The sequence below is a fragment of the Hirundo rustica genome, chromosome 8 (assembly GCF_015227805.2).
Source record: "Hirundo rustica isolate bHirRus1 chromosome 8, bHirRus1.pri.v3, whole genome shotgun sequence".
Lineage (NCBI taxonomy): Eukaryota > Metazoa > Chordata > Aves > Passeriformes > Hirundinidae > Hirundo > Hirundo rustica.
Genome location: NC_053457.1, coordinates 19,264,513 through 19,291,866, shown reverse-complemented (window position 1 = coordinate 19,291,866; position 27,354 = coordinate 19,264,513). Strand labels below are relative to the sequence as shown.

The following is a 27,354-nucleotide window of genomic DNA, read 5'->3' as shown; positions in this document are numbered from 1 at the left end:
AAGAGCAATGTTGAAATGAATTTGTGCAGTAATGTCTCTTGCCCTCATCACCTCACAGTCAGCCCTGATGGAACTCACTGACAAGACCCTGTCTCAAAAAACTACCAATAACTTTGTATGACACCCGATTGTCACAGCAGTTAAATTTCAGAGGGTGTTAAACTGCTCTGTTAAATGTCCAATTACTCCTCTAATTGGAGGAACTTATCTCCTCTGCCAGTTGTGCATTATGAAAATGCACACAAATAAGTGTGATAATCACCAAACATTGACCTTTTTAAAAGGTCAATTTTGTAGCAGCAGAGCACAAATAAATACACTGTTGGAGGGGAGGGGAGGTGTTATACAGTGGAAAGAAGTAATTAGGCTGTTCTCATGATGAAAATGCTATTGCCAAAAAAACAAGTTCTTCCATCAATATAATCACATATAAATATTACATATAGGTGAAACTCAACTGGCTTCTGTTCTAGATTGTTCACTACTATGCCTCTGCCTCCAATGTCACATAGTCGATAACTTCCATATTTCTGGGATGGAAAAATCAGCTTAAGTAATTCACAGAGTGCAGTTAATCAGTCAGTTTCAATGGCCTTGTGATCACGTCAAGTTACAGTGTTTGATTTTGCAATCTGGTCCTGAGTCACACCGCTGTCTACTGGAAGCATTTGTCCAGGTCTCATTAACACTGGAAGGAGATAATAGCTTTATTCTGATTAAATTTTTTTCCTAGGTATTTTTACCTCCTATATTATTTTTTCCTCCTTTCCAGTGCTATCCTAAAACCCAAATCAAAATAAGTAAAATAGGATAGATGTAGCACACACCTTTCACAGTGGAATAAAACATTGATGCATCCTGTTACAGTATTCAAACTTCTGGAACCCATTTCTCCTGAAGTTCAAACACTGTCATATTGTAACTGTTATACCCAGAACAAGTTAAAAAAACTGAGACGACTTATTTCAAATGCATCTACTTTTATAAATTCCTTGGTTTAGTACTTGTGTAGTAGCTGCCTGTCCCTCCTGGGAACACGACTACGATCCCTCTTGAGATCAGTACTAACTTCCAATTTGGCATCTGCATGCAGAAGTGTCTGATAAACACCAAGCAGTTAAACTTAATGAGGTAATTAAATATGTAATGTGTCTTTTTTTTCACCAATCCTTTTTCTTTAGAACACAAACCCCAAAATCACAAGTCTACAAGCAAGGAGAAACTAATTCGTACAGCAACTGTGATTCTCTTTTCTTCAGAAAATAAAATCGTGTTCTACTGCCAGCTGCTTTTAAGGCTCCTGTCAAACACTCAAGTGACTCATGTCAGCTTACTTCCATTCTTTAAGAAATTGAATCAGTAGATGGCATGGGGTCATGTTGCCAGCCAAGAACCTTTCAACTGGCTCATCTGATTGCAGCCAAAGTGTTAAAGGTCACAGAGGGGAGGATCAGTATTTGCTTTTTTGCAGAGCCCGTGCAATCATTTCTGGTGTTGCTTTGACACACAAGACAGCAGAGCAGAAATAGTTTAAGGGATACTGACCAAATCTGGCTGGTGCCAGGTCTCTGTGCTGATCCCTGCAAGCAGAGCAGGCAGGAGCAGGAAAAAAGATCTGGAGGGTGAGGACTTGGGCAAGAGAAGAGTCGTGCAGGGCCCTGCTCTGAAGCTCCTCTTGCGAAGCTCGGCTAAACGGGACCAAAGGGGGTTAAAAGGCAGCAAACCCCGCAGTAGCCCCGTGGCCGGTTCCCGGTGCCGCGGTGTCCCGGCGCCACCTCCCGGGAGCTGCGCTCCTCGGCACTCGGCCTCGCACAGACCCTGCTGCCACCCTCGGTCAGAGCAGCTTCAGCTTTCCTCTCTCACTGCACCCATCAGGCTTCAACCTCGTTCAAATACTTGCATTATCTACGGAAAGCTGTCCTATTGCTGAAAGGTCATCCCCAAAACGTTTTGCTCCCTTTTTCACTTTAACTCAAGGAAGTCCCCTCCTGTTCATCAGCTCTCTGATCAAATGGTGCCATTGTTCCTTCTAGATTTAAAGACTCGACCTCTATGAAGTGTCCTCATATTTTCCTTCCAGATGCCTTTACTTTGTCTGTAAGTGGAATGCCATATGGATGGGGAAAGAAAACAAAAGGATTCACCAAAAATGAACTGAAGTTGAGGCAAGCAATTTTTTGAATATTTTAGAAGAATTTAAGGATATTCAAGTATCAATGCATAATCATTTCTTTCCACTCAAAGTCAAGGCAGATAGGCTGCCCCCCAAAAAAAGCAATTTAAACCATTCTACACAGGCATAGCTCCTACTGCCCAACGAATAAGTTATGAACACTTCCAAAGACATTGTTCAAAGTAAACAAAAAATTTTCACACACAAGGTTTTTAACTTCTCAATTTTAATGGAGTCAGAACAATTCTATACAACTATATACAGGTTTTGAAGCATGACTAATTATCTGTTGCTTCCTACATACAATGAGCTGGAATAGTAAAATGGGAATAGGTCCCAGCTAAGAAATATAAACACACTTTTGCAAGGTTATTTTGCTAACCTTGATCGCAGCCGTCGCTTGATGATTAGATGATCACTTTCTTTCTCTTTTTGTTCTACAAGGATCTGAAAAAGATGGATTAAAAGATGGTTATTCAGCATTTCTTCAGAGACAGATGACATTCACCTTCTGGACCCGTGTGCCCAACAGAATAGTTCCTTCCAGAATTTGTTTCCGGAGTTTTACCTGAGTCACTGTGGTGAAATTTACCCATTCACTGAGAAGTGGAACAGGCTTGCCAGGGAAGTGGTGTAAGCACCATCCCTGGAAGTGTTCAAAAACCATGTGGATGTGGCCCTTGGGGATATGGTTTTGTGGAATTAACCCAGTCATGCAGGGTGAACACTGGGACTCGATGGTCCTTGGAGATCTTTTCCAACCTTAACAATGCTATGATTCAATAACCTTTTTCTTGTCAGGGGTCTCCAGGATAGAGAGCCAATCTTAATGCATCATGACAAGCAACAAATTCCATAAACATACAAAATCCCATTTTTGCTGGAGCAAATACCAAATTGCAAAAAAAATATCTGAATGCAGTTCTCACTCCTAGTCTCTAATATTCATTTTCTGATACAAGGAAGTGTTCAGAAAACATTTTTAGCTTAAATTTCTCTAGCTCCCTCTGACTTCCCCAGGATTCAGTCTTTCACTTCCAAGCTTCTTAACTCATTTTGCTCAGCACTTCTGCCCATTTTCTTCTTCCTCCTATGGACAGCACTTTGGGTTCTGCTGCATCCGTTCATACAATTTACAGAAAATTTAATAGGCTTTATTATTTAAATTTATGCTTATTATAACATAAGGAAGAAAAAATGGAACAGAATGAAGAGATGTACCTTCAACAGAGCAGAAGAATGCTCAGCACTACAGTTGCTGTCTAAACCATAAAGTTGGATTTCTGAAACAATACATCCAACTCCAGCCTATAAAGACTCTTAGACTGGTTTAGACAAAGCCACAAAAATAAAACACATCCAGAAGATTATTTACACATTGCTTTGAAAAGCCTGGCTGTATCCACATGCTATTATGCCCAAATGTCACCTGGGCATAAATGGAATTGAAAAATACCTTTGGTGCTCACTTGTGAAGTTAATTGCACATGCAGACTTTTATTGTGTTTCAATCATGTCATTCCAAATCTGTGCATGCTTTACTGGTCTCTGTTCTATTCTCCCTTTATGCTACACTTAAATGAACTGCAAGTACTAGAAAAAAAAATTAAGACTTCATTGCTGTAGCAGAGAAAAAGTAATCCTCCACACATTACAAGACAGCTGTGAGTCCAGATGTGAAGGTATCTCTATGACTGCTGTACAGTCAGTCAGCAGCCAAAGAATGACAGGTGGGAAAACAGAAAAAAATAAGTAAAACAGCAGGAAGAAAATACCAAAAGGAATGGTTAGGAAGAACAAATATATAAGTTGGTATTTTCAAACCTCTTCTGCAACTTGATTAGACCTTCAGATTTGTCTTTTCCCTCTAATAGTTAATTTTAATTTAAGATTACAGAAGAACATTACAGTGGGCAAAAGAGGAATCTTAATCACTTACTGAAGAACCAGGGATATCCAGAGGGCAAGAAATGTCAGTTGAATAAAGCTTTCTCTTAGCTCGTTTTGGCTTGAGCTCATTCTCTTTGACATGTTCTGGTTCTGCAGACTTGGGAGAGCTTATTGTCTCTATAAGCTTCTTTGCTAGAAGACAAATTTTATCATAAATATGTGTCTTGGTTCCGTGAGCCTCAAAATTAATGAATAAAGTAGGCTTTATTAAAACAGTTTAAAAATTAAACCAGTGTATACCAAAATTCAAATATGAAACTTTAGAAATGGTATTTGACTACCAGTTTTCTGTAGGTGGAATAAGTTTTCTGTAGCTTAAAGAGTGCAAAGGTGCAAAAGCTTAAAGGACAGATTTAAATAGCACATTAAAAATCAATTAGGATTCAGATCTCACTGAGATCTCTCTTACAGTCGACTAAGTTGAGCAACAGGCTTAACTTTTGAGCTGACAGAAGCACAGTGCACAGTCAATTTTTTCTATACCTTTTTATAGTTTTATCAAACTACTATTAGCTCTATAAAGGGAAGAGAAGGTACACTAGTAAAATAAAATTAAGAAATAAGTAATATTGTTATACAAAGAGGGAAACCATACGGGGTAATAAGGGTTACAATACAGAACTCATTTGCTCAAATTATTCAAATTTAGGATGAAATTTTAAGTAGTCTGACTTTGGCCTCCATTGATAATATTAAATACTGTGCCCCCAGAACCAACATGAAAAACAGAAATTTTTAAAAATTCAGAGTTATTATCTAGACTGTATTATGTCAGATAATTTAAGATACACTCTGTAGCAGGACAGGCTTTCAAGTTGGTACAGGAGGTTATTTTAACTGTCCACATTAAAAAATGACCAACTTTGTTTTAAACAAAAATAGTCTTTTAAATTAAATACCAGTGATTCCTTGTGCTTCTGTAATTTTTTTTTTAAACGCAAGGTAACCCAGAGATCATTCTTACTGTAGGAAAGAATAAAAACATATCCTTCAACTGAAAGTCCAAGCAATTAATCTTCCTAAGGCTGCACCTAAATTTAGCAAAATCCATCAATTGCTCTATATTCAGTTTAATGAAGTCTTCCAAATATTTTCATGAGTCACTGGCTTTCAGATTTCATGGAATTAATGTACATCAAAAAATATTAACGAGGTTTCCACAGTAACAAGGGATTGTTTATAGAACAAAGTAAGATTTGGAGGTTGGATTCAACCCTTGATTTTATTAGAGCCGCAGGGCAAGTTTCTAAAACTGTCTTTGACATGTAAGTACAGAGGAACTCCAACAGTTATCATTGCTTTTATGATAAATATGCAGATATTTCACACTTCATCTTTCATTCCACCGGGTTTATATTTCATGCTTAACCTAAGTTTTAGAAATATGGGGTCCACACAACCAAGACAGTCTTTTCTTCTCTGCAATTCTGCAATGGCCAGAGAATAGAGAATAAGCCTTATTTATATTGTACAAACCTTTAGAGTGAATAATAGTAGGAGAACTTTGGAAAAAATCTCCAATTTTCTGTAGCGTCCCATCTTTCTTCTTAGCTGACTTTTTATTTAGAGTAGATTCTTGCCTTCTTAAGGAGTATTCTTTTCTAAGAGATTGTGCAGTAGCCATCTGTACAGAAATACAGGATCATTGTTTAAGCTGAAAACTGACTTAATCCTCAAGTTTAATTTCATTTTATTTTACTTAACATTATTTTCAAGCTGACATATTGAGCTTTGCTACTGACACCTTTGTTCAATTTAGTAATGATATCACCACAGCAAGTAATGTAGACAACCTCATTTTACAACTAGAAGAAAAAATCACCCAAGTTTCACAGAATACATTTAAGAGCATGAGTCATACAGGAAACAGGTTGCCGTTTTTTTTAAAGGCAAATTCAAAGTTGTAAAGTATTTTACTAGACAACCTAATTATAAATATATTAAATTAATTATAAAGAAAAGAATCTGATGGGGCAAATAAATCTCTCACTCACCCTCTGAACCCACCCAGCTTACTACAATGGCCTAAAATAATCTTTTTCTAATTGCCATATATATAGATAAACTTTAGTTTTACTTTAAAGGCATTGCCTATAACATCACACTTTAATAACATGTCAAACTAGTCTTTTTAACTACTCAATATTCAGCATGCTTCCCCTTTGAATTACTGCACACTGCAGCTAGGACACGATGCATTCTTGGCAAATACAGACCCTTTGGCATATAGAGCTTAGTAGAAAGATACCACAAACATTGAGGAACCCTGTTGAAATAGGTAAGACACTTCTGCATAAGATTATTTTCTCTTTTCACAAGTCTGTCTTTACAGAAAAGGCTAAACAGCTTCAAAATCAAACAAAATCAAACCTTTTTTTTGTTGCTTGTAGAAGGTGAATCAGCCGTAGGAGGTCTTGCATTTCTCTTGTTCTCACTTGTCACAAAATCCTAAAGAAAATTTGAAGAAATTATAATTGATACCAATGACCACCTAAACCAAAATAAGTGATTTTATAGAACTGATCTGTAATCCCACAGATGGGAGCTGGAGACAGCAAGAAATGGCACTGTCTGGGAGAAGAAATGTAAAAGGTAAAGAGTAAGTGCAAATCAGGCGCGAGGAGACAGAGTCTGGATCAGCTCAAGTCTATGACCTTATTCAACACAGGCCAGAGAAGCACAACTTGGGAGATACGGGGTTTAAATAATACCCTACATAAACCCCTGGGATCTCAGCAGAAAATAAGAACTTAAGAGTTTTAAGATGATCAGAATAATAAACTGAAAATCTGCACAACAGATTTTATCAGTTGGTCGATTTCACACCTCATTCATCTCTACACTCTTCCTTTTCCTTCTTGGCTTGAGCATTTTAACTGTAACTGGTGAGGTGCTGCCCTGGTGCTTCACCTCCATCTTATGGGGTTGCAGAGGTGTGAACTGGATTTCCATCTCTGGTTTTGGGAACCGACTCGTTTTTCCATCCTCTGTGGACACTTCAGTAGAGTCCAGGACAATTTCAGAATGGTCCTGAAAGTATATATAAGAAAACAAGTTTTAAACTAACTAGGAGTTAAATACTATATAACACATATCATCTCCCAGGGGATTGCAAAGTAGGTGTTCTATTTTCCAGCTGCTAGCTTTCAGAATGCTTACAACAGGAATGAAGAAACCAACTACAGCAGAGTTTAAGCCTTATTATCTAAAACCTTTTTTGTTACATTTTGAACTTTTTTGTATCTATGATCACAGAATTTTCCTTGCTGAACTCAGCCTGATACTTTGTTTCCAAGTATTTTTTCCTCAAGGCCAGAGACCCTTAGTGATTGTTCCCTAGGAGCTAGGCAGTAATAGCACTTTTGTGAGAAGAGTATAATATTTCTGTAGCTTATCTTTAGGGAGCTCTCTTCCCCTTCTAGAGAACTCCAGCTGTTCCTCCTTATGTTCATTTACCCTGAAGGGTGAACCTCCTTCCTCTTGTAAAGGAAGATGATAAAAGCTCATGGAAAGCCAAAAGGTAGCTCTCCAATAGCCTCTGCTGGGATTGCCTCTGCTGGGATTCTGAGAGAGAATCCCCCCCAGAATCCCAGCAGCCCTGCATTCCCAGGAATGGAGCAGAGTAATAAAGTTGCCCAGGAATAGTCTTTGTCATTAGCTAACAAAGCTACAGACAGGTTTCCTACAGTGGAAGGAAGCAAATCCCAGTCAGTGACCCCTGCTATAGGTCACACATTTAAAAGGGTTTATATTTTTTTCCCAGATGACCAATGTAATAATCAGCTACTTCATATGCATCACTGAGAGGTAAGTTTTCAGGAGCACACAGCTGAAGTCAGATACAATTACTCACATGATTATACTACAGAGCTTCTATTTCTACTTTTATGTACACTTCAAATACTGGTTTGGTTTTAAGTAGGATGCAAGATACTGTTTTGATCTTATGAACCTCACTTGGGCTGGTCAATTGCAGAATCATCTCACTACACAATAGGTGACATCATGAAAGTGGTTTGAGTTGAAATCCCTTTAACACTGACAATCAGAGATGACACTACAAATAACATGTCTCCAAAATCTCTAGAACCTGGACTAGTTAACTAGTTTTTGCCTCAGGTGTGAAGGTTCTATAATGTATAGAGAGATAATATTCATTTAATTAAAGTATTTATTTTCTGAGAGTAAGTGTGAAAGAATGAGTAAAAACTCAGAACTGATGATACAAGTAAAGTACAAAGAAGTTTTGGGAGATTTCAAGAACCATATACAGAAATATATCAACAGAATTATAAGCACATCATTAATACATAAACAAACATACCTCTTTGTTTACAGACTGATCAATTTTATCTTGTCCTTCTTCAGGTAAAGGTACTTCTGCCAAAGACTGAGGATTTTCATGGTTAATCTGCTGTTTCATTTCCTTTATAAAGTCATCTTTCTCTGCCAGCTGTTTTTTCAGGTCTTCTATGTCAGTTTCCTTATCCTAACAAACATAGCAAAAATTGCCACAAATTTCAGGACTGTCAAAAGAAAGTAATATATATCACAAACATCATTATGATTACTTGGTCATATCAGCTTTAGAACTGCAGGTGAAACCAGTCAGGTATCCAATACAAAGCAAATAATTTAATGCCTCTGTGTAAAGTGAAGAAAAGTCTTAGAGGCTGAGGAAACATAATGCAAAACTTTCTATTTTACTATGCTTATTTAGAATTCTAAGTTCACCTCCCATTTGCTTATGAAGTTCTTGGTCTGAGAAAAAGACAACAAACGGGAGAGTTGTTTCAGCTATCCAGTCCAAATCCATATGAGTGCTTACCTGAACTACTAAATATTTTCAAACTCCAGTCACTATTACAACTTCAGTTGCAAAAAACGTAAAGCTTTTCTTTTAAAATTGTCTGCAAATGGTTTCAATACGATAGTGTTTAAAAACATAAAAATAGAGCCAGAACGCAAAGAACGATAGCATTTTGCAGAATTAATGGGTAACAAAAATCCCTCAAAAAATCACTCAGAAGAAAGAAAATTGACCTCTTCTGCAGCCATTAGTGCAGCCTGTTTCAGCCTCTCTATTTCTTTATCTTTTTGTATGCTGCTAGAAGCCAAAGTCTTGAGCTGTATTTCCAAAGCTTCTACTAGTTCATCTCTTTCTTCACGCCACTTTTGAAGATTGCTGTCCTTCTCAACCAGCTGTGCAGTAAGTCTTTCCTAAGTATTAAAAAAGGTAGGTTAGACTAGAACACCACTTCTACACAGTATCTGAACTCTTCTGCTAGTGTTGTTTTTCACACTTAGTACTATTTTATAGCTGTAGTAAACTTAAGAGCCTATGCAGATTTTATAAAGCTTACATAGAACTAGTTTCAGTGCAAATATGCAAAAGTAAGCCATGTTTCAGTTAGAAAATCCGTATTTACACTCTTTGTGAAGAGAATTTTCTTTTTGAGTACCCCTGCTCCTGTTTGCTCGCTTGAAGATTTTATTAATTACAGTTCTCAGGCAAGGAAAGTCACAGATAAAGTAAAAGCAGTTGTAAGCTCCTAACATCCTCCTGTACAGATTGCAGGTCCACAAAGGCATTGCTAACTACTTCTAGATGCAAATGCAGTTTCAGATTGCAGAGGCTCATATAATAACTTCATCTGATTAAAAAATTACAACCTTGATGCAGTCCAGTAAACAAGGTGCCTTAGTTAATAACTATCAGTCTCCCCAATGCTAGAACATATTACCACAGCATATTGACCAAGTCTTTTTCAAAGTAAGATTTCTTAGCTTCTATGGTGCAATTCATTTAAGTGTAGGTTATTTATTGGTGTTTTACACACAATATGAAATTTGAAGACTTCATAGTGAGGTGGTAGTGATGGAACAGGAGGGAACAGGCACATTAACTCCCATTATGTGCTAAGATTTTTCAGTTTAAGATCCTCTTATTCTTCCTTTTTCATACTGAGAACATCTCATCTAGGCTTTGTCATGTGAGGAACTAAGGGAACTGATAAAGGCCAGCTACTCTCAAGTGCCCCCGCTGTTCAACACTTGACATGTGATTTACTCTGTACCAAAGACACCACATGATACTGCTAAGACAAAGTCACTTACAATTTCTGCTTGTTGCTTGACATGGTGTTCTCTATCCTCCACAAACTTTCTCATTTCCCTGTTGCGATGGTTCTCAGCTTCTCTTACTTGATTTATGAGCCCCATTTTTTCCTCAAGCCACTTCTTTCTATCAGTTTGATACTTCATCTCATTTTCCTAATTTGATGAAACCAGAAACAAAACCGTAAGTAGAGAGAGAGAAAAAAAAAAAAAAGACTTAAAATTCAGAATACCATTGAATGGATTAATTTCAAGAACATAACAGAAACAGTACCACAGTTTTACTCTAGCATATTCCCAGGTACAAGTATTATACTCATCTGTACTACTGTATAGCAAAAAACTATCAATTTTCAGCATTTCTTATTCAGAGTGGCACATCTTCATGGAATAAGAGTTTTGTTGGTTTTTTTTTCTTCAAAGCATTCTGGGTCAATCAAACACATACAGAAAAAGTAATGGCAAACAGACACTTCTGCCTTACAAATTCCCAAGCTTTTATACTGCCTTAAAGGACATATTAGAAAACGAATCTCTGCTTCAAGACTGAAAGGGGAACAATGCAGTACAGTTTGAATGGTAGGCAGCATGTACCTAAGAATGTCACTTGAATCCACAGCAATTTTGCCTCCTTTTCTGTCACAATCAAACCTCTTATCAGACATTCTACCAGATAAGAGATGAAGCATCTGTAAAGTTGCTTAGAAAATAAATCTACTTTCTAATCCAAGGAGAGTGAGAGGAAAGTCCTCAGCCATACATGGAAAGGCTTACAGCTCATGCAGCAAGTACAAGATCTTGAGAGAGAGTTTGATTTAGCAACTGACAGGAGAGATCCATGGAACTAATATCAGGAGTTGGATTAAGACAACTGTAAGAGGAAAGCAGCTACAGAAGCCCTGTGCACAGCAGTAGCATAATGTAGGGCAGGCTGCACACTGCTATGGGGCATCAGTGATGCCCTAGGGAAGAGACGCTCCAAAGGAGGTTTCCTTTACCAGTCTAACAACTTGCCATATCATGCCCCAGGCTCTTGAAGACGGTGACACAAAAAAAATTTTAGACTCCTAAATGGGACTTATAGCCTTAGACTTAAGTATGTATTATATAATTATGTTTTACCTTCAGTTCTTTTTGCAGCTTTATTAATTCCTCATTTTCATTTATGGTTTTCTCCTCATTTTTGCTCATCTTTTGCTGCCAGTCACTATTGCACTGGTTATTCAGCTCTCTATATTTCTGCTTCCATGCTTCCAGTTCTAGGCAGAACACAAACTGAGTTTACATAACGTATAATTTTAAACATGTATTTGAACACATTCCCATCCTTCTACTAAAGTTGCTTGGATTTCTCAGCTGTGATCACAGACAACAGAAGCCTTTTAGGAAATTGCTATTTGTTATGTAAAAGTAACACCTAAATAGCAATTGATAAGTAAAAGCAGAAATGTAAAGTAGCTGTCAAAATACACACTCAAAGAAATTTTCCTTCCCTGCTCCCATTCCATGGAGAGATTACCCAAAGCTAATCTGTTGGTCTCTTCTAATTTAGCTTCAAGCACATAATCTTGTTCAAGCTGAGTCTGTTCTTGTTCTTCTAATGTCATCCGCATGTCTTCAATTATTTTTTCCTTTGCACACAGATCTGAAAATTTGAAAAGTAATTTACAGATGAGTCTCCTCCTAGTTCCCACCATTTCCTCCCAAACTGCCCTAGTTACAAGTCATTTCTCCATTCTCTGAGATCAAAAGCTCTATTAGAAGGAAATAGAGCATCTATACTGAACTATCCACATCCCAAATTCTTAAGCGATTCTATTCTCACCAATTTAACTTATATGTGTTTTAGTGTTAAATATCAGACTCTGGCTTGTATGGCAATGAGAATCTAACTACTGTTCAATTACTAAATGTTTCTCAAATCTGCAGAAACTTTGTGCTGGCATACATAACAGTGTGCTAGTTCATGCTTTTGCTAAAACGGATAACTAAAATAAAACCAAGTAAATCTCAATATTGACTAAATAAACACTAATACTTTCTCTGCTTGCATTTCTTAATCTGAGACTGTTTCTTTGCTTACAAATACATCTAATAACAATTCAATAAAAATTACTTTCTGGCTGTGAGATTTTAATATCCAGGTTGGAGTGTCTTCGTACGCTAAAATATAAATATATGAGACTCTCCAAATTTTTTATTGACGTGATCACTCATTATGTTGTCACTGCATATACACAAAAAAAAAAAAAGGAAAAATAACAGCTCTTTCTGACCTTTATGTGTTTTCTCGTACTGTTTGGAAATTTCTTCCAGCTTTTCTTTATTCAACTGCTCCTAAATACCACATTGAAAGCAAATTAAAGAAATTAGAACATGCTGAAAGAAACAAACACATATGCTAGAAATTAATAAGCATTTAAGACAAATAGTCCCAAACTACTAAGTTCTTCAGATAGTATAAAGTAGCCTTCTAGCTGTTTAAAAAATAAAAAGAGACATTACTACTAACATATCGAAGTGTCACTAATCAGAAACTCCACAGGTATTTAGTATTTATTTACTAGAAGGATTGTAAAATTGTTCTCAATAAGAGCATGAGAATATCTTTAAACATCTTTCATTCATCTGTTAAAGCTAATTTCAGCTAGCTACTCTCATTTTTACCCCAGCTTCTGCAAGCTTTCTCACGTTGCTTTGAAAACTTGCCTCATTAGGAGAGTAGTTAAAAAAAATAAGAGCAAGTAAAATTTTACTAAACAAAATACCTTTTTAAGTTGCAGAATTGTGCGCTGTTTGAACTCTAATTCTTCACTAAACTGCTTTTTAATTTTTTCAAGTTCATTAATTTGTTTCCTCAGGGATTTCTCCTGAGTTTGCATTGCACACACCTGGCAACAAGACAGCAAGCAAAACTTACATTTAGTTATAAGCCTTTTACAATCTCTGCAAGTTATCTAGATAACCAACAACTTAAATTAGAGTTAAGTTTTTGCAAGCATCTTCATTACGTTTCAGGGGCTGGGAGTGCACAAGCGAAAATACTCTAAATGTATCACTCAAAATAACTTTATTATGAATTTCTTTTAACATCCATAGACAGAGATTTGTGAAAACAGGTTTTAATAACAGAAGACCAAACCTGCAGAAGAAGCATTTTGCCTATGGTTACCAACCTCTTTTTGTACTTGCTGAATCTGTTTCTTGGCATCGGAAAACTTCTCTTTCAAATCTGTGTATTCTTCCTCTTTCCTCTGCAAGTCTTTTTTCAAACTTTGCACAAGCGCAGAGCTTTCAGAAAGATCTTTATGTAGCCTTGGGTTAGAAATTAAGAGACATAAATAACAGTCTCACATATTAGCTCAGGCTCTTTGCTGGTTTTATTAGCAAATAGAATCTGAGCTCTGCCAGATCAATGACAAGCTTTAAAATTTTACATTTGGATTTCAATGTTGTATTATACGAGCCTGAAGTAGACTACTCAGATTCACTTCTGAACGCTCAATTTTTAAAAATATCTTTTTAAGCACAGTAGAGCAGTCATCATTAGGTGACCTTAAAAATTAGAAAAGTCCAAGGTTAAAATCAAGTAAGTTTAAAGTAATAACTACAAACTAGTTCTTGTAAATATCAAGAAGAATAAAAAGTGGGAAAAAAATGCAAAAAATTCTGTCATCACATATTCTGCAAAGTAAAGAATAAGTTGGAGGAGTTTATTTTTAAGTGATCTCATTCATTTCAGAGTTTTCAGTAAGACATCTTGGACTTTTAAACTAACTAAAGGAAGGTTTTTCAGGTCCTATAAATGACAATACAACACAAGGCCTCAGAAAAAGAAATCCTTTCAAATATTCACCAGCACAGGTTGAGGATCATCAGACCTTCATGCTAAACTGTACTTTGGAGTATGTGCAGTACCCACAGATATGGCACTTAAAAAAACCCTAGTCAGGAGAAGAGCAACATAGTATCTTAAAGCTATTTTTACATAATTGCTGTTTCCTTACCATATACTAAATATCTCTCAGATGCACATAGTCTCCTACTTCTTACAGATTTAAAAGGCAGAGGGTGCTGAGGAAAGTTCTACCCTCTGCACCCATAATTCCTTCAAGTCTTATAGTAGACTGTTCACCTGGAACAGATGTTACCAAAACCATCTGTTTACTCCCTGGGCTTTTTTTCCCCCCCGTTTCTTCCTTTCCTTTTACCATTCAGTCCTTTCTCTGAAGAAAACATTCTACTTTCATACAAGTTACAGGATATAACATTGCACTATGCCATTTCCTTCAGAACAAAACTATTAGAAATTCCCAAATAATTAATTTCATTGTTGGCTCCTATTTCCCTGCACAATAGTTCCACATGATTTAGATGTATATTTTTGAAAGAATATACAAACAGGTAAGGAAAACATTGCCAGCAGAATATCCAAATATAAAATTTAAGTAGTGTATAGAAGCTTCTCAAAAAAGCAGTTTGGTTAATCAAGTTCATATACATGCAAATGCAGTATGTCAAAATAAACTGATGTGGATATAAGGAAGTTTTAATTTTATTCTTAAAGGGTTAGGAGTAATCTCGTTATTTACTTACAGTTCTATAGACTGCGTTTTCTCATGCTCATTTTTCTCCTTTTCCTGAAGAGTGTGTTTCATGCTCTCCAACCTGCTCATCAGCTGCGCAGTTTCATCCTTCAAATTTGCTTCTCGATCACCGAGTTCTTTCAGTTTTTTGTCTACATTGGTACATTTCTCTTGCAGAGCTACTGTATTACTTTCCAGATTTAAAATAGTAGATTCTTTTTCTTTTAGTTCCTCCTCTAACTCTTTCATCCTGTCATCTTTAGTCCTAAAAGCTTCCATTAGGCATTCAAAATCCCTTATTTCTCCCTTGTAGCTGGTAACCGTTTCCTGAAGCTGTGTGATTACCCTCTGATTTTCTGCAGCCTGTTTTTCAAAATCCTGGGTTTTCTTCTGGATTTGCTCTTGTAACTGATTAATAAGACCTTTTTCATTCACAGACTGATGAACTTGATTTGTAATCTCATTTAATTTTATTTTTAGTTGATTATTGTAATTCTCACTATCATGAAGTCTCTTCTCTAAGTCTTCAACTTGTTGTAGTAGTTGTTGAATCCGATGACTTTTTTGTGAGGAAGCCTTGATCATAATTTTGCATTCTTCCCAAATGCTTTCAATACTGCGGTGAAAGGAGCTCTCCTGTCTCACATCTGCTGTAGAAGCAGTTTGGAACTGCATGGATTGAGGACTCACTTGAGCTGTCTCTGGTTGATGCTTTTGAGGGTCTAAGGAATCCTTTACACTAACTAAATCAATATCCACGGCATAAGATTCTGAGTGACATTTATACAATTCATCTACCTGGGACTGCATTGTTTTAATTTGTGACACTTTGTCAATTATATTTTGTTTAGCATTTGTTACTTCATTATTTAGCTGAATAATCTTTTCTTCTTGCTCCTTATTTATAGTTTTCTGTTTGTCCAATTCAGCAACAGTCTCCTGATACTCAGCTTGACATTGCTGAAGTTCTCCACTTAAGCCAGAAGCCTTTTCTTCAGAAGCAGAGAGTTGGAGATGCAAGTTTGCTATCTGCTGATTTAACTCTTCTTTTTCATTTTTCTCTCTTTGGCATTGTTCTTCAAGTGCAGCTATCTGACCTTCCAAGGTTTCAGTTCTTTCCTTCAGTTCTAGCATTTCCATGTGGGTCTCAGAATTACTAGTTCTCTTTAGATCAAGACAGTAGTTCTCCCAACTCTCTCTCTTATCTCCTAAAAACAAAACACCAAGAATAAATTAATTCCCATACAGCTCAGGGTAATTAAAAAACAACAAGTCACTAGCAACACCAAATTGTAACTGCTGTGTGAGAAATTAGCACTACCTAAAAGCCACACTCTCATAGTGTTTTAGAGTCTTGAAACTGTTGGAACCTTCTGAAATTTCATATGCACTAAAATTCCTCCTGGGCTTCCAGGCATAATTTGCAGAAAGAGATGTTCAGAAGACTTAAAAAAAACCTTTGCTACACTTCTATTCCAACTTTCTATTCTGCCCCACTAGCAGAAAAATCTAGCTAATTTCACTAGTATTTGCAACACCTATGAGCTAGGTAATATTCACAGTGATAACCAGTTTCCATCTCCACTGGTTCAACAATCCCTTTAAACAGAGCTAGCAATTACCCATCCCCCATTTAGAGGAGCAATGGTGTCATACACCCTTCTGAGAAGTTTTGCGCACACTCTATATCACCTTACTTTAAAAACAAAGCTAAACATCCAGCACAAGGGTTTTTTTGCTTTGTGTTTGGAACCTTCCTCTCTTCTATATTCAACAGGTTTCTAAACTAGATAAAAGGATAACTGGTAATGGCCACACATAATATATTGCATATAAAGTTCTCCAGGAAAGATTTACAATGCTTCATTCCAACCCAAAATTTCAAATTTTTATTAACTTAAGACTTTTTTCCCAAAGTAATGAGGCATTTTAACTAAAATCACACATATTACATCACCTTCAAAACTGACGCCAGTTTGTATTTCACAAGTGTTTTAGAATCCAATTATGCCCCTTTAGTAACACACATGCTATATTTTACTATTAAATCAAGCCTGACTATCTCTAAGGCATTAGAGTATCACAGCTATATACTCCAGGGAGATACTATGGACTCTTGTGAGTGCTGCAGCTACACTAAGGTAGAGTCATCTCACTTTGGGACCATTAAACACAGGCATACTGCATGGAAACATCCACTGAACAGATCCAACAAGTTGTATAATCAATTTGAGTCACTAATAAAAGGTCATTCTGAAGCACTAGCAATAGTGTTCTGGTTTTTGAAAGTCAACAGGACACTTTCCTCCTGCTTGTCCATAGTTTTCCTATTATAAGGTACTTCAAGTCCTTTTGTTAGCTCAACCACAATAGCAGCCTTACAGTAGCATATAAGGCCACATTTTTAAATAATACAAAACCAGAAAGTTTGGATTTGGAAATGGTTTTCTCTGAAAGCCCAGTTGTGTAGTCCTAAGAAAACAGATCAGACAAAATAATACAGATAAGGTGTCCACACAGGGTTTGTCAAAGTCTCTAGTCTTGGCTTCAAACAACACTTGAAGTTGTACAAACAACAGAAATGCCCTACTGTATGACACAACATCAGCTGACCTAGCCTAGTATTTTTACCTCCTTTTGCTACTACTGGCAGGTCCAGCCATTTTCTGTGGACCTTTCTTGACATTGAAGAATTGAAACAATACAGGCCTGTTTAAGTCTTTCCGTATCCATACGTGTACCTGCTTGGTGTTAGCTTCACTATCTGCCTCTCCCACCTTCTAGGGCAGCAAATCTCAGAAGTTCAATACTCTCTGCATGAAATAATTTTTCAATGGACTCATAGAAGATCCTTAGATCAAAGGGCCCCTCAAGGAGCATCAAGAGCAGGGTTTCTCTCCAGCCTCTCACTCCCCAGCCTGTACTTACGACAGGGTTACCCTGTCCTAAGTGCAGAATCAGGCACTTGTCTTTGTTAACTTCATTGGGCTGGTGACTGCCCAGCTCTGTAATTTGACTAGATCTCTCTGTAGGGCTCCCCAGCATTTGAGGGAGTCAACAGCTATTATTGGCCAACTTAGGATAGTTTTGGGTCCTGCATCCAAGTTGTTTATGAAGATGTTAAAGAGAACTGGGCCCATAGAGCTCTGGGGACCCTACTAATGCCTGGACACCAGCCTGATGTTACCCCATTTACTGGAACTCTGCACCATAAATTTAAAACTGCCCTACTACAGTGAGTGCTCCCTTGTTCTTTTACTGCACAATGTAATGAATACTAGTTCAGCATTCACTTTATTCACTGTATCCTCATTTTTCTGTGATCATGTGAATTTGATAATTCTCCTTCTACAGAAAGGAAAGGTCTCTCACCTTCCTTATGCACATGCTTTCCACAGTCCTATGAGAAACCAAAGCGAAACTGGGTCCTGAAGTCAAGTTACAGGCAGACAGCTCTTACAAGTATCATTCTGTACAAGTCCCGTATAGTTCAGTCTCACTTAATAATAGATTTTATTCGCCTGATAAGCTCACAGATAAAGCAAGAAAAGCACAAAGAGTGAAAGGGCAAGCATGAGAGCTGTACAAAATACACCACTTGTGGACTTAAGCTTTCTATTTGAATAGGAGTAAAATTAATTTTTCTCCTTTGCCAGCACTATCACCTTGACCAGAGCTGGTGTGTTCACAGCATGCATACAGAATGAAATATCAAGGTTCACAGCACATACTGTATAACTGAACAATCAGTAAGTCATTGACACCTTTGATGTTTGCTTAGGCAATTTTCAAAAACTTGAGCAGGACATGCTACTTTCTCAGAAGTCCAGGAACAGCAAATTTAGTACAACAACTGTTAAGAAGTTGCCTAAGAACTACAGCTGGGTATGCAGGTACATACACAGATAAGAAAAAGCATCAGAAAGAAAAGAGTCTAAAAACTAACTTTTATTTAAATCATTTAGGAGTAAAGAATATAGGGCCCTCTGCAAAGGAGGCCTATAAATTACACGTAGAGAACAGTTACTTCCTTTTACAGTTTAACATAGCAGATTTCCTCCTCAGAGCATAATGTTTACGTTTCCCAGCTATTTTCTTCTGTTCTGGAATAGTAATCAAGCTTTTTTTGAAGACCCCCTGTTGAGTGGTGGTGGAAATTGTACCTTTCTTTGTAGGTGGCTCTTCTTCTGCAGTAGGCTTATTTTCCAAGCAACGTTTTCTTCCCACTTCCAATACAGTCTCCACACAATCCTTGAACTGGCTGCTTTCAATCACTTCGTTAGAGTTCTTTTCTGCTAATTTTCTCTTAATGGTAGTCAAAGTGTTCTCCTGTGTTAAAATAAGATCAAATGCTTTGAAGTTGTACAAACCGAACAGTTAAAAGGCTTAGTAGCTTTTTCTAGACAAAGATTTTTACAAAATCTTATGGGTAAGGTGCACAGGGGTTGTCAGAGGAAAAGTCAGTGACAGATCAGTTAGTCAAACAGAGCTCCTGCAACTGCAGATACTAAGAAACACAATACTTTGCACCATACAGGAATCAGAGCAAGAGACTAGAGAACTACAGAACACAAGACTGTCAGTAAGAGGACTTAGTTTACCATTTGAAAACAATTTGTGTCAAAAGAGCTGATGAATTTCCCAATTTGTTAAAAGGGCACACAGACAGTTCTACAAATTCATCACATTCTGATCATGTTTGGTAGAGTTGGGAGCTTTAACAGCCTTCAGCAAAGCCACAGATCACTTTTGTCATTTGATACAATTTGAAAGCCTAGTCAGTTCTGCCATACATATTTTAGATATCTATTTGACTAAGAAAAAAGTTGTTTACTTGCAAGATGACAGAAGTGGCAAGCCATGTGGTTGTTGAGGACTTATTCATGTATAAGTACTTCATTTAAAAAACACAGTAGACTATAGAGTTGAGGTTTGTGGTCGTGTTTAAATGTCATGCCACACAGTCTCATGGAAGCACTGGACAGTTAAAGCCTTGCTCTTGGAAGGAGCAGTAATAATAAGTCATCACACTGCATTCACTCTTGGAGCATTCATACTAGGGACAAGTTAAGCAGCTGTGAGGCAGAGAGAGAACAAAGTATGGCCAAAGCTTTGAGTTTACAGTGTAAGAGAAATGGATCAGAGTGCTGATTAAGTTTCCCTTAAAATGTTCTCAAAACTACTTCAGGTTCCTGGACATGAGGCTCAAAAAAGTCCCAAAAAACCTCTAGCTGCACATTTTGATTTTTTTATTTGTATGCATTTAGCCAAGCTAGATTCCAGCATTCAGCAGACATCATTAGACTATACAATTCAATTTTCATTAATCACATCAAAAGCAGACATACCCATGTCATACCTTCTTGGTTCAAACTCTGCTCAATACATTCACATTAACACTTCCCTTCAAAGTGTGCAAGCATGGTGATGGTGGGTGGAATACACTGATTTTTTTTTTTCTAATTTACACAATTAATGCCTTTTTTACATACTTAAATTCTATTTTCAACTAAAATTGACCTTTTGTTGTAACAAAACCTTATTTTCTTCCTCTTTTATTCAGACAGTGATGTACTTCCTCTATTCCGTCTTTTAAGTCCTCACAGTTTGAGGCCTTTTTATTTTTTTAATAGCTTTTCAGTCTTATCTAGAGTCCTCCAATAGTAACTTTAGATCAGTACTTCTGAAAGTCTCATTATTTACACACATCCCTGCTAACATTTTGCTGTTGCTTTAGTTTCAGTGCCAGCTGATCTGCTATCAGTTGAAGTTAATAGCAATTATTTCAAGAAAATTCCAATTTTCCAAAGTAAAGTTCACTATATGCGCATATGAAGATCTTTTGTATAAAGACAATTAAAATGTCTAAGACTTACATAGTCTTTTATGGTTTCTTCTGAACGGGTTATCTGACTTTGCAGTCTCATAATAGCTTCATCTTTTTGCTTCACAATGTCAATCAGTTCTTGAATCCTTTCATTTTGTATATTCATTTTCTTGAAAAAGAAAAAAAAGTTCAGTGTTAAATTGAACTCTACCATGCTTTTCAGAAGCATGATCAGTTATAAACTACACTTGATATAAAAAAATGCTCAAAGCATAATCTAATAGCATTTCAAGTTATTGGAATTTTGTATTAAAGCAAATAATTTTGCACAAGATTTTTTTGAGAAAGTTACCTCAGTTGCTTCTTTAAGTTGCTCAGCAGACTCATCCAATTTAATCCTCTGTGTTTCAAAACCTGTAACAGGAAAAAAGCCTACATCACATAATCAGCCATCACAGTTTACTCAGTAATCCATGTCTTTGAGTCTTCTGGTACTTCAGTCATTTTTAAATACATTTATTTTCAAGCTGACTTCTACTAGGACATTTCAAAAGTTGTTTACATTTTCTGAGCTGGACAATTGGGCCTTGCAACCCATTCAAAATTCAGATCATAACACAAGACTTCTGCTGAGATCATTATGAGGTGCTGCTGGCTTTTCCTCCATCAAAGTTCCACATGATGCCTGAAAACACTGCATCAGCACAACATAAAGGAGTACAGGGATTACAATACAAAAAGGAAATCAGTAACTTTGATGTTTTGACCCACAATTCTTAAGCCTGCAATTGACAATTTCAAGTTTCATCTTAAAAATGAAATCAGCAAGGCCTCTTAGTTTAACCTGAACATACACAAAACAATGGATTACCACTACTACAGATCGCATTTGGTTACACAATCCAGCTCAATGAGATTATTATTCCTATTTTATAGTACTCAGTCCTTTCTTTTCTTGTCCTTCACATCACACTCAGGCCCAGCTTACCTTTGGTTTTCTTTTCCAGCTCTTCCTTGGTCTCAACTAGTTCAGCAGTTATTTTTGTCAGCTGTTTTTCAAGACAATCTATAGTTTCTTGGGGGTCCTCTAAGGACACAATGTACTGGTGTGCTGCTTCTGCCTGATTTTTGATATCAGTGATATCATTTTGCAGAGAATCGATAACACCCCCAAAATCAATGTAGGCACCTGTGTCTGTGCTGTTTTCTTCATTCTGAAAGAATTTATATTCATTCAGAAATGACAAATAATTACACAAACCCCCTTATTTCTACAGAAAATATGGAAGATTGTTAGGAACCCTAATATATAAGTATAGTTATAATTCTGACTTCAAAACCATCTTATGGGTTCATACGCACTGATTTCCAGTTTCTATCTACCTCCACACACCAGTTTCCAGTATCAAGCTAGAGCTACTTTAGAACATTTAATGATCTACCATTACATCCCCCTTTATTTCCCATTTCCACAAAAACAACCCCTCCAAGTTTCTAAAAAAGTTAGCATTTTTTTTAACCAATGAGAACACCAAATGAACAGAGCAAGCAAACAGTTTTAGAAGGAACACATCTGAAATTTTCATATGACAGGAAAAGTTTGTGAGGTCAATTAAGTCTGTAGTAGCTTATACTGAGTTATACCCAAAAGACTGACTTTACATCTTGCCTCTCTGTTTTGTTTTTTTTTTTAAAAAAGGGTTTCAGACTCTCAAGAGATAGACACATGAGTCTAGGTATGGCTTAAGTGGATGAATAATTCTCATTGCTTCAGTTGAAGCTACTACTGCCCTAAGAGAAAAGTCTCTGACTACTCCAGCACAGTCCATATGTGGGGTCTAAGAAGTCAGCCTCAGATTTTAAATAGGCACTAATCCACTAAGAGGATTTTATAGCATTAAAAATTGCAGATTTTCCCCCAATTTCTTTGCATAGAATAATTGTCACTTTGTGCTAGAGAAATGCAGAAAACCCCCCAAATTCAAGAATCCCAAGGCTCAGTAATCTCATCTATAAAATAAGATAAACATATCTTGCTAAGGACACAGTTACATTGTGTGCAATTCCTTGGAACCATCCTTGGTATTTCTTGAGAAATACCACGACCTAAAGAGGTAGTTAGTGAAAGCAACATTTGGGGCAGACAGACAAAAATACCAGAGTTCCAGCTTGCTCACTGCAAGGCCGATCTTGTAATTTACTTTTTTCATCTGCATTTTCAGTACAACTATTTACAAGTTCCTTGAAGATTTCCAGGCGTTTTTCAGAATTTTCTTCAAGCTGTGCTCGTTCATGAGAAAGGCACTCTCTAGAGTAGAAAAGGATAAAAAGCAAGCCATCAGAGGGTCTAAAAAGTTATTAGCACAGTTGCCTATAAACAAAGATGTTTTCTTCTTTATTTTGGCACAACAAAACAATGCTGTTACCCTAAAGCAGAAGTGTATTTCACACATGCCAGAAGAATAAGAGGGATACAAATACATGGATTACGGATAGCACTTCACAAAAAGCATTTCTAAGCTGCTTGAGACAGAGTATGTTTGGAGTATCACTAAAACAAAAAGGAACAAAGAATTTGAAAATGTCTCTCTAAAACTTTTCAAAGCAGCTCTTCCCTTAGAAAGAGTTCTACAGGGAAAAAAACCCACTGTTTACAAATTATAGACACACAATACTACCCATCCTGCAGGAAAATCAAAGCCTTTTCTAAAGAGCATTTTTCCTGAGCTCATAATCCAAACAGAAGCCAGCACATGAACTGATGCAGTAGATCAGATCTAGCAGAAGGTTGTGGTCTCTTACAACCAAGAGAGGTTTAAGAAATATGTAAATTCACTATCACTTTCTTTACAAGTTATTTTAAAACCACTTAAAGCCAGCTTACTTGAAATCCATTTCCCGCTCAGCAAAATAATGTGTAAATTCTTGTATTACTTCTTCACGAATTTTTATTTCCAGCAGCAACTTATTTTTCTTTTCAATAATAAGCTTGTTCCTCAGCTCTTCTACCAGATTCACGAGCATCTAGAATTACAAATAATATTATGCTTTTCATAAAGAAATACTTTCTCACAAGTGAGATTTTTCCCATTCCTCAAACACTACAACACTTTACTCTACGGTTGGGAAAAGTTTTTCCAGTTCTTTTTTTAGTTTATTCATAAATAGAAGGATTTATGAGTAGATTGGAAATACCCACTCTGTGCAAACCTAAATTGCTGTGTTAGTACCAAACAGGTACTGCAAAGAACACCAAATTTATAACAAAAATTATCTTTAAAGACAGGCTTAAGATCCATAGAATTTAGCCTTTTTTTCCAGATGCCCCTTTCTGTGTATTAATGAAACCTCCACAAAATGGTCTCCAGTTCTCTGTTCCCCTACTCCTTGCCTTCCCCAGAACTGACTAAAATTGCTGTTGCTTCAAGAACAGCATTCAGAATTTTCTTGTGCATAAAATAACAAAAGAACAATCTTGTGTTGCTAAAAACCAGGTAATACCCTCTGTGGATTGACCATAGGATACCAAAAGAAGAGAAAGCCAAATCTGCAACTCCTACTGCTCAGCTGACACATTTCATAGTTTTCCCACAATAAGCACCAAGGCTTAAGTAATCCCATTTATAATTCAAAACACTGGATTAAGGTAGAATAAGGTGAAGAGCTTAAGTAATCCCATTTATAATTCAAAACACTGGATTAAGGTAGAATAAGGTGAAGAGGGGGAAGCAAAAAAAAAAAAAAAAAAAAAAAAAGAAAAGAAGAATACATTGCTTCAAGGCTCCATGCTATAGTAATTCTTAAAGCAGCCCTGGCACGTACCATATATTTTTCTTTTGCAATAACAACTTCATTTTCTTCATTTTTCTGCACTGCTTCTTCTCTTGATATACTGGGCTGTTCCTCCATCTCATCATCATCATCATCTTCAAACACATCTTCCAAGGTTCTGTCCCATAGGATGGTAGCTCTTTTCCTCGGGATTGGTATGCTAGTGACACTAAGCAGTGATGATTCTCCTGCCAGCTTTTGGCCAAATGACTGATCTTGGGGAAGAACAGATGTGTCCATAACTAAAACCTACCCCGAAAATCAAGAACAAAAAGTTATAAGCATTCTTTAAAGCTCCATTGGCACTTTGAAGACCTACTGCACTCTCCTAGGTATCCTGAGCAGAGCACTCTCTCAGCTTATCTATCCTCTGTTCAGAGTCCCTACTTAGACTAGTTTCCAGGTAGAGTACAAAGTTGTCACGTTATAGCCTAACCCTTCTTTGGATCCCGGGAACAGCAAGTTTCACTAACTGGAAAACCTAAAAGAGGCAGCAACAGATTGCCCTTTTCCTGTACCTTGAAAGCTTCCCTTCCAGTTGCATTACACGAGCACCATCCTACAAAATCTATTTCTGTAACAGCTCTATAACCACTACAGACTGCTCCTTCTGGCATTGTACCTAACCTGCCCAAATTCCAAAGGCATGGACTTCACTGTCAACAAAACTTTTCCATGGCTTCCATTAAAGCTACAGCACTGATCCTCCACACCTACATCTCCCAACTTTGCCAAAGTTACATCACTGCACTTACTCCTACTGACTCTGCTTCCACTTTCCCACTGAAGCCTCTGAACATAAAGATGACCTTTCACATTCTATGGTGCTCAATCTATTCTATCAGTACTTCAGATGAGCAGCATTCCAAGTTAAAATAGCAGCAGTATATGGGACAGCTAGAAGAGAGAGCGTGCTCTATCTGCAGAAGAAACTTATCCAGATCTCAGGGAAATTCTTCCAAATACAGTATATTTCTTATTAGGCTGGATGTTTCATAAGAATTACAAGTTTTCAGTAGATGCTTTCACCTCGACACTCCAAAGGAAAAAAAACCTCCCAATAAAGTCTCTTTAAAAGCTTTAAAAGGTGATAAAGCTCCATCTGGTGTAATTAGAAATATGATTGCAGTACAAGCCAAAAATCCAATAACTAAATTCATATTCCTAAATATGAGAGAATCTGCTCTTTAAAGCAAGTCAAAGATACTGAACAAGATAGACTACTGAAAATTCTGAAAGATAGACTACTGAAAACTACAGAAAATTCTGACAGCACACTTACTTTTTGTGCAATGGCTGAGAACTTCAGCACATTGAGCGTTTCCTCATATGCTGATGCACATTTGCTGATGTTTACTATCATGTACACTTTCCCCTTTCCACTGAAAAATCCTTGAAGGAAATGAGTTAACTTACTTTCCCGAAACGGTATATGCTGCTGCAACCTTTAAAAGATAAAAGAACAGATGATCAGAAGTTTACTAAGTTCCAGTTAGTAACTATCCAGCCTGAAGACTTCAAAGTTTCACTCTTACTATGGCAATAGTGACAAGGGTGTTTTAAATATAAATTTTAAATTTAAATTTATTCCAAAGTTTGTTTGATAAGTCAAGCTCAGAACAAGTAAGTAAAATCGCTAAGATCTACAACAGCATGTTTAAAGGATGTTATATTGAGTGATTTTATTAAGAAGCAAAACAAGGTAAGTTTAAGGATAACTTTTGGTATGGTTTACAACAGGACTGTAGTATGGACGTGAGAAATCTATACATTTTTTCCTAGCAAAAATTTAAGTGCTACTGTTGTATATTTTAAACAATAGCTTTTAAACATTGTAGGCAATACCTAAAAAACACAACCAATTGGCAATTAGGGAAGGACTTACTTTGACTGCTGACAGTTCTTGAGTGCATTAATACACTTGCCTAGAGTCAGGAGAGAGGTATTTATATTTCCACTCTCTTTCAATCTGTCGCCCTCATTGCGGGTCTTGGTATATCTCTCAGAACCAGCCAGATCACACAAGGACAGTCTGAAAGCAGACAAGGAAAAATCACCGTATTTACCTTAAAGCTGCACAAATTATCCACTTTTAAAAATTATCACTTTTTCTCATCCTTCACAAGTTTGCTTCCCTAACCAAACTTCCCGCTATTTTCTGCTAAATATTTGCCCAATAGGCTTTCTATCCCACCCCAACCACCAACTCTTCATCCTCTTCTTTCTGGGGACTTGCATGAGCTCAGGAGCAAAGAAGTCTGGCAGAACCTTGTGCCGAGCAGAGGTGACAAGACAGAACAGCATTGACACAGAACAGCATGGCTTGAGGGAGAGGGCCAAGTACTGTATGAGGGTGGAAGCAGGGAGTCACCACACATGCAGGAGGTGAGCACTGGGGGCAGCATCAACACATCAACATGGAACGTAAGTGACAACTGCATCACAGGAAACTGTTCCAAACTTACTCATTGACTCTGATCACCCTTGGTGTTCCTGAATCTTCAATTTTTAGTACTTTGACTGTAAATATGCTGTGACTAAAAGGAGAAAGTGAAATCAGCAAAGAAGTGATTAAGTAGATCAATACTTTCAAAATATTTTTAGCCTCCACAACATCTATTCAAAATGTTGTTTGATCTGTCAATATACCTAAGTATACCAAATCAGATACAAACTTTTAAAGATATGTTTATGTAGCATGTATTTTGTTTCTTCCTCGGATACTTAAATAGAATAAAGTTAAGCACTTTTGTAGAGTATCTGATAAAATACTGTGAGCTTTAGTACACGTTCACCCTACTGAAGGATTGAATCCCTTTGGCTGAAACCATTGTTACGCACTGCTAAAGGACACCAAAACTGAAACCTAG

At 36.9% G+C, this 27,354-nt stretch overlaps 1 protein-coding gene across 1 annotated transcript in view; it reads right to left on the bottom strand.

Moving 5' to 3' along the window:
- Positions 1–2,388: 2,388 nt before the first annotated feature.
- The window catches only part of KIF20B (kinesin family member 20B), a 33,046-nt gene continuing 8,080 nt past the window's right edge, over positions 2,389–27,354 (bottom strand). The window contains exons 10-33 of the mRNA XM_040071599.2: positions 26,950–27,021; positions 26,370–26,516; positions 25,767–25,929; positions 24,476–24,733; positions 23,538–23,677; positions 22,811–22,961; positions 21,642–21,867; positions 21,006–21,067; positions 20,703–20,822; positions 18,990–19,155; positions 14,837–16,034; positions 13,417–13,555; positions 13,009–13,131; positions 12,517–12,577; positions 11,760–11,885; positions 11,363–11,499; positions 10,241–10,396; positions 9,167–9,343; positions 8,448–8,612; positions 6,950–7,153; positions 6,494–6,571; positions 5,600–5,747; positions 4,113–4,255; positions 2,389–2,620 (exon numbers count right to left, since the gene is read on the bottom strand). Of these exons, the coding sequence (XP_039927533.1) occupies positions 2,543–2,620; positions 4,113–4,255; positions 5,600–5,747; positions 6,494–6,571; positions 6,950–7,153; positions 8,448–8,612; positions 9,167–9,343; positions 10,241–10,396; positions 11,363–11,499; positions 11,760–11,885; positions 12,517–12,577; positions 13,009–13,131; positions 13,417–13,555; positions 14,837–16,034; positions 18,990–19,155; positions 20,703–20,822; positions 21,006–21,067; positions 21,642–21,867; positions 22,811–22,961; positions 23,538–23,677; positions 24,476–24,733; positions 25,767–25,929; positions 26,370–26,516; positions 26,950–27,021 (4,438 nt within the window). The 3' untranslated portion in view covers positions 2,389–2,542. The remainder of the gene's footprint in view (positions 2,621–4,112; positions 4,256–5,599; positions 5,748–6,493; positions 6,572–6,949; positions 7,154–8,447; positions 8,613–9,166; positions 9,344–10,240; positions 10,397–11,362; positions 11,500–11,759; positions 11,886–12,516; positions 12,578–13,008; positions 13,132–13,416; positions 13,556–14,836; positions 16,035–18,989; positions 19,156–20,702; positions 20,823–21,005; positions 21,068–21,641; positions 21,868–22,810; positions 22,962–23,537; positions 23,678–24,475; positions 24,734–25,766; positions 25,930–26,369; positions 26,517–26,949; positions 27,022–27,354) is intronic.